Source organism: Anolis carolinensis, unplaced genomic scaffold (assembly GCF_035594765.1).
Source record: "Anolis carolinensis isolate JA03-04 unplaced genomic scaffold, rAnoCar3.1.pri scaffold_10, whole genome shotgun sequence".
In the NCBI taxonomy this organism is placed as follows: Eukaryota; Metazoa; Chordata; class Lepidosauria; order Squamata; family Dactyloidae; genus Anolis; species Anolis carolinensis.
In genome coordinates, this window is record NW_026943821.1 from 24,626,464 (window position 1) to 24,638,901 (window position 12,438).

General features: G+C 40.0%; 1 protein-coding gene across 1 annotated transcript; it reads right to left on the reverse strand.

The window, feature by feature from the left end:
• Positions 1 to 2,318: 2,318 nt before the first annotated feature.
• LOC103280968 (interferon alpha-inducible protein 27-like protein 2A) lies at positions 2,319 to 8,915 on the reverse strand. The gene is made up of 5 exons (XM_062962091.1): positions 8,774 to 8,915; positions 7,114 to 7,132; positions 5,358 to 5,390; positions 2,657 to 2,818; positions 2,319 to 2,550 (listed from the first exon to the last, which is right to left on the reverse strand). The coding sequence occupies exons 2-5, from the start codon at positions 7,115 to 7,117 to the stop codon at positions 2,474 to 2,476; spliced, it is 276 nt and encodes a 91-aa protein (XP_062818161.1). The 5' UTR covers positions 7,118 to 7,132; positions 8,774 to 8,915; the 3' UTR covers positions 2,319 to 2,473.
• Between the last annotated feature and the right edge of the window lie 3,523 nt (positions 8,916 to 12,438).

Consider the following 12,438-nt stretch of genomic DNA (forward strand, 5'->3'; position numbering starts at 1 on the left):
TCCTCCTTTCCTTTCCTTTCCTTTCCTTTCCTTTCCTTTCCTTTCCTTTCCTTTCCTTTCCTTTCCCTTTCTTTCTTTCTTTCTTTCTTTCTTTCTTTCTTTCTTTCTTTCTTTCTTTCTTTCTTTCTTTCTTTCTTTCTTTCTTTCCTTCTTTTCTTTCTTTCTTTCTTTCTTTCCTTCCTTTCCTTTCCTTTCCTTTCCTTCCTTCCTTCTTTTCTTTTCCTTCTTTCCTTTCCTTCTTTCCTTCTTTCCTTCTTTCCTTTCCTTTCCTTTCCTTTCCTTCCTTCCTTCTTTTCTTTTCCTTCTTTCCTTTCCTTCTTTCCTTCTTCCTTTCTTTCCTTCTTTTCTTTTCTTTCCTTTCCTTTCCTTTCCTTCTTTCCTTCTTTTCTTCCTTTCCTTTCCTTTCCTTTCCTTTCCTTTCTTTCTTTCTTTCCTTTTTTTCCCCCTTCCTGTCCTAGGAGTTTATCATTTTATCATTTGGCAAACTGAATCTCCAAGCTTGTAAACACAACTATTGTCTAGAAAGCAGATCACGTCAACAGCGCTCTTATGTTTTGGGACTTTTGTGATCGAGGTGACCACCCTCCCCTCCAGGACTTTGTAAAAGATAGTTCAAAAATCAAGACTTTATGTTCTATATTCCATATATTTATAGTAGAAGGTGATTGAGACTTTTTACTGGAGTTTACTGTGACTCTCTGCACAAAAGGTGTTTGACCTTTTAGCCTGAGGCAAGAGATAACAACTTCATGAATTGTAAAATCATGCTGCTAAAACTCCACTTTTATGAATTTCCATGCTGGGTTCTCCAGATGTTATGAACTTCGTTCTTATCAAATATTTTCAATTGTTTATATCATTCATGATTCCCCTTTATGCAATGTAACTCACTTTTATGGATTCTCCCTTATTTCCATGAAATCTATCTATCTGCCTATATGTATTTGTACTCTTTGGGATCCCCGGAAAATATGTATTTTTCCCAGCATGGTTTATATTCCAACTTTATTTTATTTTTCATTTTATTTCATATAATTGTCAAGTCATGAAATCAAATAGGAAATATTTTTAACTCAACCTGAACCCCAGAACTTATCCCATTTCCTATGACCCAGGCTTCCCTTCCCAAAAACAAAAGGATAATCTGCCACCGCTAAATCCAATCAAATTCAAATTGCATGGACAATATAGGGCTTGAGTCACCGAATTCGGAGTGTTGACCTAAAGGAGATTCGCCCCAAGGCAAACATTGTCATATCTCACTAAACCCAATCAAATTCAGATTGCATGGACAATATAGGGCTTGAGTCGCCGAATTCGGAGTGTTGACCTAAAGGTGACTCGCCCCAAGGCAAACATTGTCATATCTCACCCAAAGGAAAAACCAGGACACCTCAGGAAGGCGCCCTGCAGAGCCTGTCAATATGGCTCATCACCACCCATCTTTACTTCCACCTCTGACACCCCAAGGCATATCTAAAATCTGTATACGTGACAGAAACCCGGACACCCTTGATTGCTGCCATTAATCCCTTTAGAAATCGGTCTAGCAGGACTTAATCCGACAGTTCCTGCCCTGTCACCTCATTGTTTCAATAACTCCCGCCTTCTCTTTCCTGATTGGCCCGAGTAGAGACAAAAGGCAGCTTCGAATTGGGCCAACGGAGCAAGGCGGGAAACGAAAGCCCGCCTCGTTCAACCTTCTAGCCTATCAACGATCAGATGGGCGGAGGAGCAGGGCGGGAAATTCAAAGGGCTGTCAGACTGAAATTTTGTATAAATATGGCTTTATTTTGATTATGTGGTACCCTAGTAGACTGAATGGTCGCTACTAGAGTCCTCTTCAGCTGAATTGCTCAATAAAGACTCCTTGGCGGATTTTCCTTCAACTTTGGCGGACCTTCTTCATTTCGGCTTCAGGTTGTATTGCGGCTCATATTTTCCTATTGGCTCCGCCAAGGTCCGTTCTCTCAGGACCGGATCGGGTCTCTCCTCAAGGGCCCCGATCCCCTAAAACGCGGTCGATAACACTTTCAGGAAATGTAACTTTAGAGGTGGATAAATAAGTGGCATCATCCTTTGTGTGTATTATATTTAAAAATAGAGGAAGTGATTATACATTTCTTTGAGAGGTACATCATGCCAGAGAACATTTCTGTTTGGGTGCATTTCTTTAAACCGACACCACAACAGCAAGGGGGGAAATGGTGGGAATGGCAAAGTATTCCTGAAATATTCTCCTTACTAAAGATGAACAAATACAAACACTGAAGGCCTGGTGATACCAAATCAGCTAGTTATTAAAACACACAGGTATATTGGTTAATCTTGCTAAAGCTTTATTATTTTATGCACAGCGGCAGGAAAATGCAGGAAGAAGAGACACAAGTGAGTCAAGTGCCATTGCAATTATAAAAGAGGAAAATTATGGTGAAGCATCTTTCTCTTGATGGACAGGGCTAGCAGTTTTTTGTCAAAACAAAACGGCAGCTGCCAGGGCTCCAGTCGCAGAGCTAGCCGCTGTAGCTGCTGTTGACAGTCCGGCAGCACCTGGATGGAAAGAAGACCAAGGAAGTCTTGGGTGAGATGGAAAAAGGGACACCGGGTGCATCTGCATTGATGCCAAGTGCATTGATGCCAAAAATAGCAGACATACCAATGGACTGCAGAACGGCCACAAGACTACCAGTGGCCACCGCTCCCCCGCCGGCAGTGGCAGCGCTTGACATCATTCCTGCAGCCACCGATCCCGCTGCAATCCCCGCGGCGGTGAAGCCCAGGGCGCCGAGTGCCAACGGTACTCCCACAGTGGCTCCGCCTGCATGAAAAGACCATATGGTTCAACTCATTTCTCCGAAACCGGAGCCAATGCGTGGAGTATATGGATCAAGTCTCTGACAGATCTCCCCTCCTATGTGGGGTACCCCAAGGTGCAATTCTTTCCCCTCTCCTCTTCAACATCTACGTTAGACCCCTTGCTAGTTTGGCTCGGAGTTTCGGCCTAGATTGCTATCAATATGCGGATGACATCCAACTCCTTCTGCGCTTGGAGCCTGGAGCAATGTCAATACGCTCTACGTGGGGCTTCCCTTGAAGACGGCCCGGAAATTACAATTGGTCCAACGCTCGGCTGCCAGATCAATAACCGGGGCAAGTTACAGGGAGAGATCCACTCCCTTGTTTAAGGAGCTCCACTGGCTGCCGTTCATCTTCCGTCCCAATTCAAGGTGCAGACCATCACCTATAAAGCCCTAAACGGTTTGGGACCCACCTACCTTGGTGACCGTATCTCCTACCATAAACCTGCCCGATCTCTGCGATCATCAGGGGAGGCCCTCCTGTCACCACTGCCTATATCCCAGACCCGCCTTGTGGGTACAAGGGAGAGGGCCTTTTCTGCTGTGGCCCCCCGATTATGGAATTCACTGCCCATTGAGATCAGGCAAGCCCCCACTCTGTTAGCTTTTAAAAAAGACTTAAAAACATGGCTCTTCCGCTGTGCTTTTGGTGAGTAATTACTGCTATATATCTCTTTGTTACTCCCTTCCAACATCTATCCCCTAGACTGCTCCACCTTCATATGTCCCTGTCCCCTGTGGTGTACTCCTTTGTCTCTCTCACTCCGAGTTTTTATCTCTGTGTTCATGCGGCCCGCCCTTGTTTTTATTGGTTCTTTGATTCCTTGATGTAATGTATATTATTATTTATTGTATTGTTTTAATTGTGTTATGATATGTTGTTTTTATTTTATTATTTTGTACTGCTTTGGGCATGGCCCCATGTTAGCCGCCCCGAGTCCCCGTTGGGGAGATGGTGGCGGGGTATAAATAAAGTTTTATTATTATTATTATTATTATTATTATTATTATTATTATTATTATTATTATTATACCAGACAATTTCACCTTCTGTCTGGAGGCTCTGTCGAACTGGCTACGTGCTAGTAGATTGAAGGTGAACCCGGCGAAGACTGAGATTCTCTGGCATGGCCACTCGACCGGTCTGACCCATTTGCTACCCACCTTCGATGGTGCTGCCCTATCTCCTTCACCTACCGTTAAGAGCCTGGGTGTCGTTTTAGATTCGCAGCTGACAATGGAAGCTCAAGTCGCTGCTGCCAGCAAACAGGCCTTTTTCCACCTACGACAAGCGAGGCAACTGGCACCCTATCTCTCTGATGAGGCTCTGGCAACGGTCATCCATGCCACGGTCACATCTAGGCTGGACTATTGCAATGCCCTGTATGTTGGCCTTCCGATGTCCACGACCCAAAAGCTCCGTATTGTTCAGAATGCGGCAGGCAGGCTACTCACAAGAACACCCATGAAAGGCCACATAACACCAGTCCTGCAGCGTTTGCATTGGCTTCCAACTGATCACCATGGTCTATATAAGATGCTAGTTCTGACCTTTAAAGCTCTTTACGGCCAGGGCCCATCGTACCTTAGGGACCGTCTCTCCTTCTCCCATCATCGGAGGTCGCAACGACCATCCCAACGAGACTTACTTTATGTACCGGGTCCTAGAGAAGTGCACTTGGAAAGGACCAGGCGCAGAGCTTTTTCTGTTTCTGCCCCTGCCTTATGGAATGCCTTGCCGCCCCATATGAGAACCATGCGTGAGTTGGGGCCTTTTACCCTCGCACTCAAGACCTGGCTCTTTACTAGAGCTTTTGATCTATGTTAATTTTATCAATATTTGTATGTATGTTTTTATCCTTTACAATTTTATCTTGTAAATCGCCTAGAGCATCTTGGATGGAGGGCGATTAATAAGTACAGTAGAGTCTCACTCATCCAACGTAAACGGGCCGACAGAACGTTGGATAAGCGAATATGTTGGATAATAAGGAGAGATTAAGGAAAAGCCTATTAAACATCAAATTAGGTTATGATTTTACAAATTAAGCACCAGAACATCATGTTATACAACAAATTTGACAGAAAAAGTAGTTCAATACGCAGTAATGCTATGTAGTAATTACTGTATTTACGAATTTAGCACCAAAATATCATGATATATTGAAAACATTGACTACAAAAATGCGTTGGATAATCCAGAACGTTGGATAAGTGAGACTCTACTGTAATTAAATGATGATGATGATGATGATGATGATGATGATGATGATGATGATATGAATACTCTCTGTAGTGCATGTCTTTCCAAGTCCCCCAATTCCTAAGATCTGTGTTAGTCAATGATTAAGTCAGAGGGCATATCATCCAACCCTTGTTACTGCATTGAGAGAGAGAAAGAAAGAAAGAGAAGAGAAGAGCCCCACCCAACCCATCCTGGCACAAAGAAACATGGACCATATTTCTTTAATTCAGAAGTAAAGGAAACAAGCAACTTACCCAGGCCGACGACGGCACCTATGAGTAGCTTGGCTGACAGAAAAGACATCTGTGTCAGTAAAACATGTAAGATACATCCACATTTATACAAGCATCTCTCCCCTTTGCATTTTAGCAATTGGAGCTCAGTATATGTGATGGTGGGCTTTTTGGGACAAAGTGCTTTTTGGAACAAATTACTCTAATCTTGGAACCAAAAGAACATTACTGTTCTTGTGATTATATAAGTCTGTGGTGGTTTTGCGGATGTTTTTGGATTACAAATCCCAGTTGCCTTAATCAATATAACTAATGATGATGGAGACAACATGGTTTTTTTCCTGCTGGTATAAGCATTCTTAATGTCCTCATTTAGCATTCATACGTTAACACAGGAAATGAACGTATTTAACATAGGTTACTTGAAAATTGTTCTAGTAGATGAAGGTAAAGGTTTTCCCCTGACATTAAGTCCAGTCGTGTCCGATTCTGGGGGTTGGTGCTCATCTCCATTTCTAAGCCAAAGAGCCGGCATTGTCCGTAGACACCTCCAAGGTCATGTGGCCACTGGCATGACTGCATGGAGCACTATTACCGTCCTGCTGGAGCAGTACCTATTGATCTACTCACACTCTGGGGGTTGGTGCTCATCTTCATTTCTAAGCCAAAGAGCCGGCTTGTCCGTAGACACCTCCAAGGTCATGTGGCCACTGGCATGACTGCATGGAGCGCTATTACCGTCCTGCTGGAGCAGTACTTATTGATCTACTCACACTCTGGGGGTTGGTGCTCATCTCCATTTCTAAGCCGAAGAGCCAGCGTTGTCCGTAGACACCTCCAAGTTCATGTGGCCACTGGCAAGACTGCATGGAGCGCTATTACCGTCCTGCTGGAGCAGTACTTATTGATCTACTCACACTCTGGGGGTTGGTGCTCATCTCCATTTCTAAGCCGAAGAGCCAGCGTTGTCCGTAGACACCTCCAAGTTCATGTGGCCACTGGCAAGACTGCATGGAGCGCTATTACCGTCCTGCTGGAGCAGTACTTATTGATCTACTCACACTCTGGGGGTTGGTGCTCATCTCCATTTCTAAGCCGAAGAGCCAGCGTTGTCCGTAGACACCTCCAAGTTCATGTGGCCACTGGCAAGACTGCATGGTGCACCGTTACCTTCCCGCCAGAGCGGCACCGATTGATCTACTCACATTTGCATGTTTTTGAACTGCTAGGTTGGCAGAAGCTGGGGCTAACAGCAGGAGCTCACCCCACTCCCTGGATTCGAACCTGCAACCTTTCGGTCAGCAAGTTCAGCAGCTCAGCGGTTTAACCCGCTGTGCTACCGGGGGCTGAAATTTGCTCTACTGAGTTGCAAATTAGTATATTGTACAAACCAGATTTTTACTTTTGGTCACAGAACAAGTGAAATAGTATTAAAAATGTAATTTTCTCTTGCTGAATTAAAGCTGCATTTTTCCCTTTTTGTGCCCTCCAGATTTCAACTCTCAGAATCCCCAACAAAGATGATTCTGGGAGTTAAAAACATCTGAAGAATTGAAGGTTGAGAACCAATGGGGTAAATCAATGTAAGTTTGACCTGTTGTTTGACTAAATCTCCATCATCCCCTACCATTGGTTATCTCGGCTAAGGCTGATGGGAGCTAGTTGGGCCACAACTGTTTGGACAGGATATTTATTAGGGAAGGAAACAAAAATGACAAGCACCTAGAAACAGATTGGCTTTTTTCTTATGGAAAAAGGATTCAAATGAGAAACTCACCCATGTTTGTTGTGATGATCTGAAACAATTGAGCGAATAAAACCATTAGTAAAATAATAAGAGAGAGGACAACAATGGCTTGGCTATCATCAAGAAACATTCCAAAGCAGAACCTTTTTCTTTAATACTATCACATTTTAAATTGCATACACCTTGATTCCTTTTCACAGCAGAACCCACTGAAATCAACAGGACTTAAGTAACACATGAGATGAAACCCGAGACATGCAAGAGACCAAATAACATTAGAGTGTGGTCAAGATGTGATAGAATACATTTGGGGGCATTCTGGACCAAATAAATCTCTTAAATAATTGTTAATAATAAAAATAAAGGTAAAATTTGGATCCTGCAGGGCTCATAAAATGGCACCTGGAGTAGAATACATCTAGCCTCAAAGTCACATTTTGCCCACTCCTGATCTGGACCCATCATATTCCATTCAGGAATCCACAACTAAAGGAATAATAATAATAATAATAATAATAATAATAATAATATCAGAATAAAATAATACATGCAATAATAATAATAAATACGGGAAAATAATACAAGTAATAATAAATAGAGTAAAATAATAAATGCAATAATAATAATAATAATAAGATCAGAGTGAAATAATAAATGTAATAATAATAATAATAGAGTAAAATAAATGTAATAGTAGCAACAATAATACAGACAAATAATAAATGTAATAATATCAATAACAATAGAGAAAAATAAAAAATGTACCAAATAATAAATGCAATAATAATAAGAAGATCAGAGTGAAATCATAAATGTATTAATAATAATAATAAATACAGGAAAATAATACAGTAGAGTCTCACTTATCCAAGCCTCGCTTATCCAAGCCTCTGGATAATCCAAGCCATTTTTGTAGTCAATGTTTTCAATACATCGTGATATTTTGATGCTAAATTCGTAAATACAGTAATTACTGCATAGCATTACTGCGTATTGAACTACTTTTTATGTCAATTTGTTGTCTAACATGATGTTTTGGTGCTTAATTTGTAAAATCATAACCTAATTTGATGTTTAATAGGCTTTTCCTTAATCCCTCCTTATTATCCAACATTTCTGCTTATCCAACATTCTGCCGGCCCCTTTATGTTGGATAAGTGAGACTCTACTGTAATAATAAATAGAGTAAAATAATAAATGCAATAATAATAATAATAATAATAATAATAATAATAATAATAATAAATAAGATCAGAGTAAAATAATAAATGTATTAATAATAATAATAATAATAATAATAATAATAATAATAATAATAATAATAAATACAGGAAAATAATACAAGTAATAATAAAGTAAAATAATACATGCAATAATAATAAGAAGAAGATCAGAGTGAAATCATAAATGTATTATTAATAATAATAAATACAGGAAAATAATACAAGGAATAATAAATAGAGTAAAATAATAAATGCAATAATAATAATAATAATAATAATAATAAGATCAGAGTGAAATAATAAATGTAATAATAATAATAATAGAGTAAAATAAATTTAATAGTAGCAACAATAATACAGACAAATAATAAATGTAATAATATCAATAACAATAGAGAAAAATAAAAAATGTACCATATATTCTCGAATATAAGCTGACCCAAATATAAGCCAACCAGGACCCTCACCTGAGTATAAGCCAAGCGGGGCTTTTTCAGTCTTCAAAAAAGGGCTGAAAAATAATAATAATAATAATAAATACACACAATCTCAACTATCCACTTTTCACAATCTCAACTACTGGCTAAAGAAACATGCAAATCTTCCCAAGGGAGAAAAAAAAAAAGACCTGCTCCCAGCTATAACTGAGCCTCAGATTCATCAGAGTCTGGAGATGTAGGATCCTGGGGCTAGAGAAGGGGCTGCAGGTCAACTAGCCATGCGATCTTTTGCTGAAGTATGTGCTGAGAGCACACAACCATCCATAGTCTTAGAAACACACATCCATCTAGCCTCAGGCTTTCCCTTCTGAAAGTTATGTCTTACCTTTATTGGAAAAGAGGACCTGCAAGTGTCTGGGTGCGTGCATGCATATATATGTGGAGATCTGTTGAGTAGGTGGGGCTAGGAAAATAAAGGAAGGATGAGTAAAGTCAATGTTTCCATTGCGTCCACTCAGTTCCTCTGCCAAGGTTGACTCCCCCCAAAAAAAATGTGGAAGGGAAGGAGAAATGAAACGGAAATGTCAAGCCACAATGACCCCACCCAAAGATCTATAGGCACCTTATTATTATTATTATTATTATTATTATTATTATTATTATTATTATTATTATTTATGACACAGCAAACAAGATAGATATGCTGGATTTCATATCACAAAATCACAAGTCGAACACTTCCCAAGTGTCTAGGACTGTGTGATGTATTTTCGGATGATGCGCACAGAACCCAGTAGGGTGGCCTTTTGCAGCTGGCAGATCGTAAATTTGTCAATGTCTATTGTTTCCAAATGGCGGCTGAGATCTTTTGGCACGGCACCCAATGTGCCCATCACCACCGGGACCACCTGCACTGGTTTCTGCCAGAGTCTTTGCAGTTCAATCTTGAGGTCCTGATAGCGGCTGAGTTTTTCCTGTTGTCTTTGGCAATGTGACTGTCACCTGGGATGGCAACATCAATGATCCAAACCTTTTTCTTTTCCACAACTGTGATGTCTGGTGTGTTGTGTTCCAGAACTTTGTCAGTCTGGATTCGGAAGTCCCACAGTATCTTTGCGTGCTCATTTTCCAATACTTTTGCTGGTTTGTGATCCCACCAGTTCTTTGCTGCTGGGAGGTGGTACTTGAGGTATACGTTCCAATGAATCATTTGGGCCACATAGTTGTGTCTCTGTTTGTAGTCTGTCTGTGCAATTTTCTTACAGCAGCTGAGGATATGATCAATGGTTTCGTCGGTTTCCTTAGACAGTCTGCATTATTATTATTATTATTATTATTATTATTATTATTATTATTATTATTATTATTATTGGGTTGTTGTATGTTTTCTGGGCTGTATGGCCATGTTCCAGAAGTATTCTCTCCTGACGTTTCGCCCACATCTATGGCTGGCATCCTCAGAGCCACAGATGTGGGTGAAACGTCAGGAGAGAATACTTCTGGAACATGGTCATACAGCCCGGAAAACATACAACAACCCTGTGATCCCGACCATGAAAGCCTTCAACATTATTATTATTATTATTATTATTATTATTATTATTATTATTATTATTATTGAACTTTCGCTAGTCTGAAACATCGGAGATCAGGAATGGACCGGCAACAGCTTCACTCCCTCAAAGAATGTATCATTTCTAACCATCTGCTTTCCTTGATTTTCTGTGTAACTTGTATCTTTCCGTGTTCTGTATCTATTTCTTATATAAAAATGTATAGAATCTTTATAAATGTAACAAGATGTAGCCCAGAGACAGTTACTTTTCCATAACTCTGCTGAGGTCGTTTCATGAGAACTAGAAGGTTGGGCAAATCCTTCTGGCTGTTTCCCAAGTCAATCACCTAACCCCAATCACCAAAATCCATTTTCATATATATGCAGAGTTGAGAATTTTCCCGTGTCAACCCAGATAAGCCCTATACAAGCCTAGCATTGTTTGTCTAGTTAAATGGTCCACTTGAGGCTGACCGCAGGAACAGAAGCTCAGAGTGTGTACATTTGTGAAACCTCTTGATTGACAGCCTTTTACATATTTATTGCTTTAGCTGTGGATTCCTGAATGGGTCCAGATCAGGAGTGGGCAAAATGTGACTTTGGGACTAGATGTATTCTATTCCAGGTGCCATTTTATGAGCCCCGCAGGATCCAAATTTTACATTTATTTTTATTATTAACAATTATTTAAGAGATTTATTTGCTCCAGAATATCCCCTAATGTATTCTATCACTGTGTGTAGTGCATTATCTTATGCAATGGTTAAGCGCAGTATATGGGGTCTGTAACATTTGTATGTATGCAAACACAATAATAATAATAATAATAATAATAATAATAATAATAATAATAATAATAATATTTTTGTCAACATGACTAGTATGAACTTGTCTGGATGAGTGTATCTCATATTATTGATTCTTTGAGATGTCATAATCAAGAAGAGAACTTATCCAGCAAGTGCTTCTCAGCTGGGCTGTGTTCCAGAACTTGGGAAAGTTACTTTTTTTGGACAACCAAGTCCAAGGATTTCACTGGCCATGTCAGTTGGGAAGTCCTCTCTGGTAAGAGTGATATTTATAATTCCAAGTAGTGTTAGACTTACTTGATGAATAAGTAAGTCTAAATTATTTAATGAATGGGCTTTTGTGTAAAGCAATAGTTCCCAATCTTTTTTTTTTTTTTTAACCAGGGACAACTTGATTTGTTGTTTAACTCCAGATGGGACTAGTAACAGGATTCGGACTCAAGAGTAGATTTGTGTAGCGTTACCTTTGAAGATTTAACCAGTTGTTCTCAAGACAACTCATTAAATTATCACAGTAACTTCTCACCCTTTGGCCCTTGAAATATTTTGGTTGAATGATCTCCCAAAAAAGCACCCGGCCAGCAATGGTTGGAGATCCTGGACACTGAACTCCAAAGCATCTTAAGAACCAAATGGTGATCGTCAATGATTTGGGGTATATACATCCACACACAGACATATTTACTGGAATACAATCGGTTTCGATTCCCCAAAAGGGTGTGGAAAGGCAGGAGAAATGAAACCAACTGACCTCATTGTCTTCTTCCTTTATTTGCTTCTGTTTTGTGGACTTCAGAGATCTTTAAACAAAGGTTGGGTTGACCTCTCTCAGGAGGGCTTTAGTCATGCTCTAGTTGTAGCATGCGGTTAATGCATGACAAGGGGCTGGTCTTGCTGACCTTTGCAGGTTCTTCCAGCTATAAGATCCTACTATCCTATAAGACTTCTTCCTTTTCTATCTATTTAGCTCTGCGCTCGGCTCACACACGTATCACACACGTGAAACGTCAGGTGAGAATACTTCTGGAACATGGTCATACAGCCCGGAAAACATACAACAACCCTGTGATACCGACCATGAAAGCCTTCAACATTATTATTATTATTATTATTATTATTATTATTATTATTATTATATTGAACTTTCGCTAGTCTGAAACATCGGAGATCAGGAACGGACCGGCAACAGCTTCACTCCCTCATAGAATGTATCATTTCTAACCATCTGCTTTCCTTGATTTTCTGTGTAACTTGTATCTTTCCGTGTTCTGTATCTATTTCTTATATAAAAATGTATAGAATCTTTATAAATGTAACAAGATGTAGCC

Excerpts from the sequence above, each read along its gene's own strand:
- LOC103280968 (XM_062962091.1), bottom strand. Across the intron at positions 2,819-5,357 it reads AGGTGCCGTCGTCGGCCTGG|GCGGAGCCACTGTGGGAGTA; the intron begins GTAAGTTGCTTG and ends CTTTTCATGCAG. Across the intron at positions 2,551-2,656 it reads GGCCGTTCTGCAGTCCATTG|GTGCTGCCGGACTGTCAACA; the intron begins GTATGTCTGCTA and ends CTTTCCATCCAG.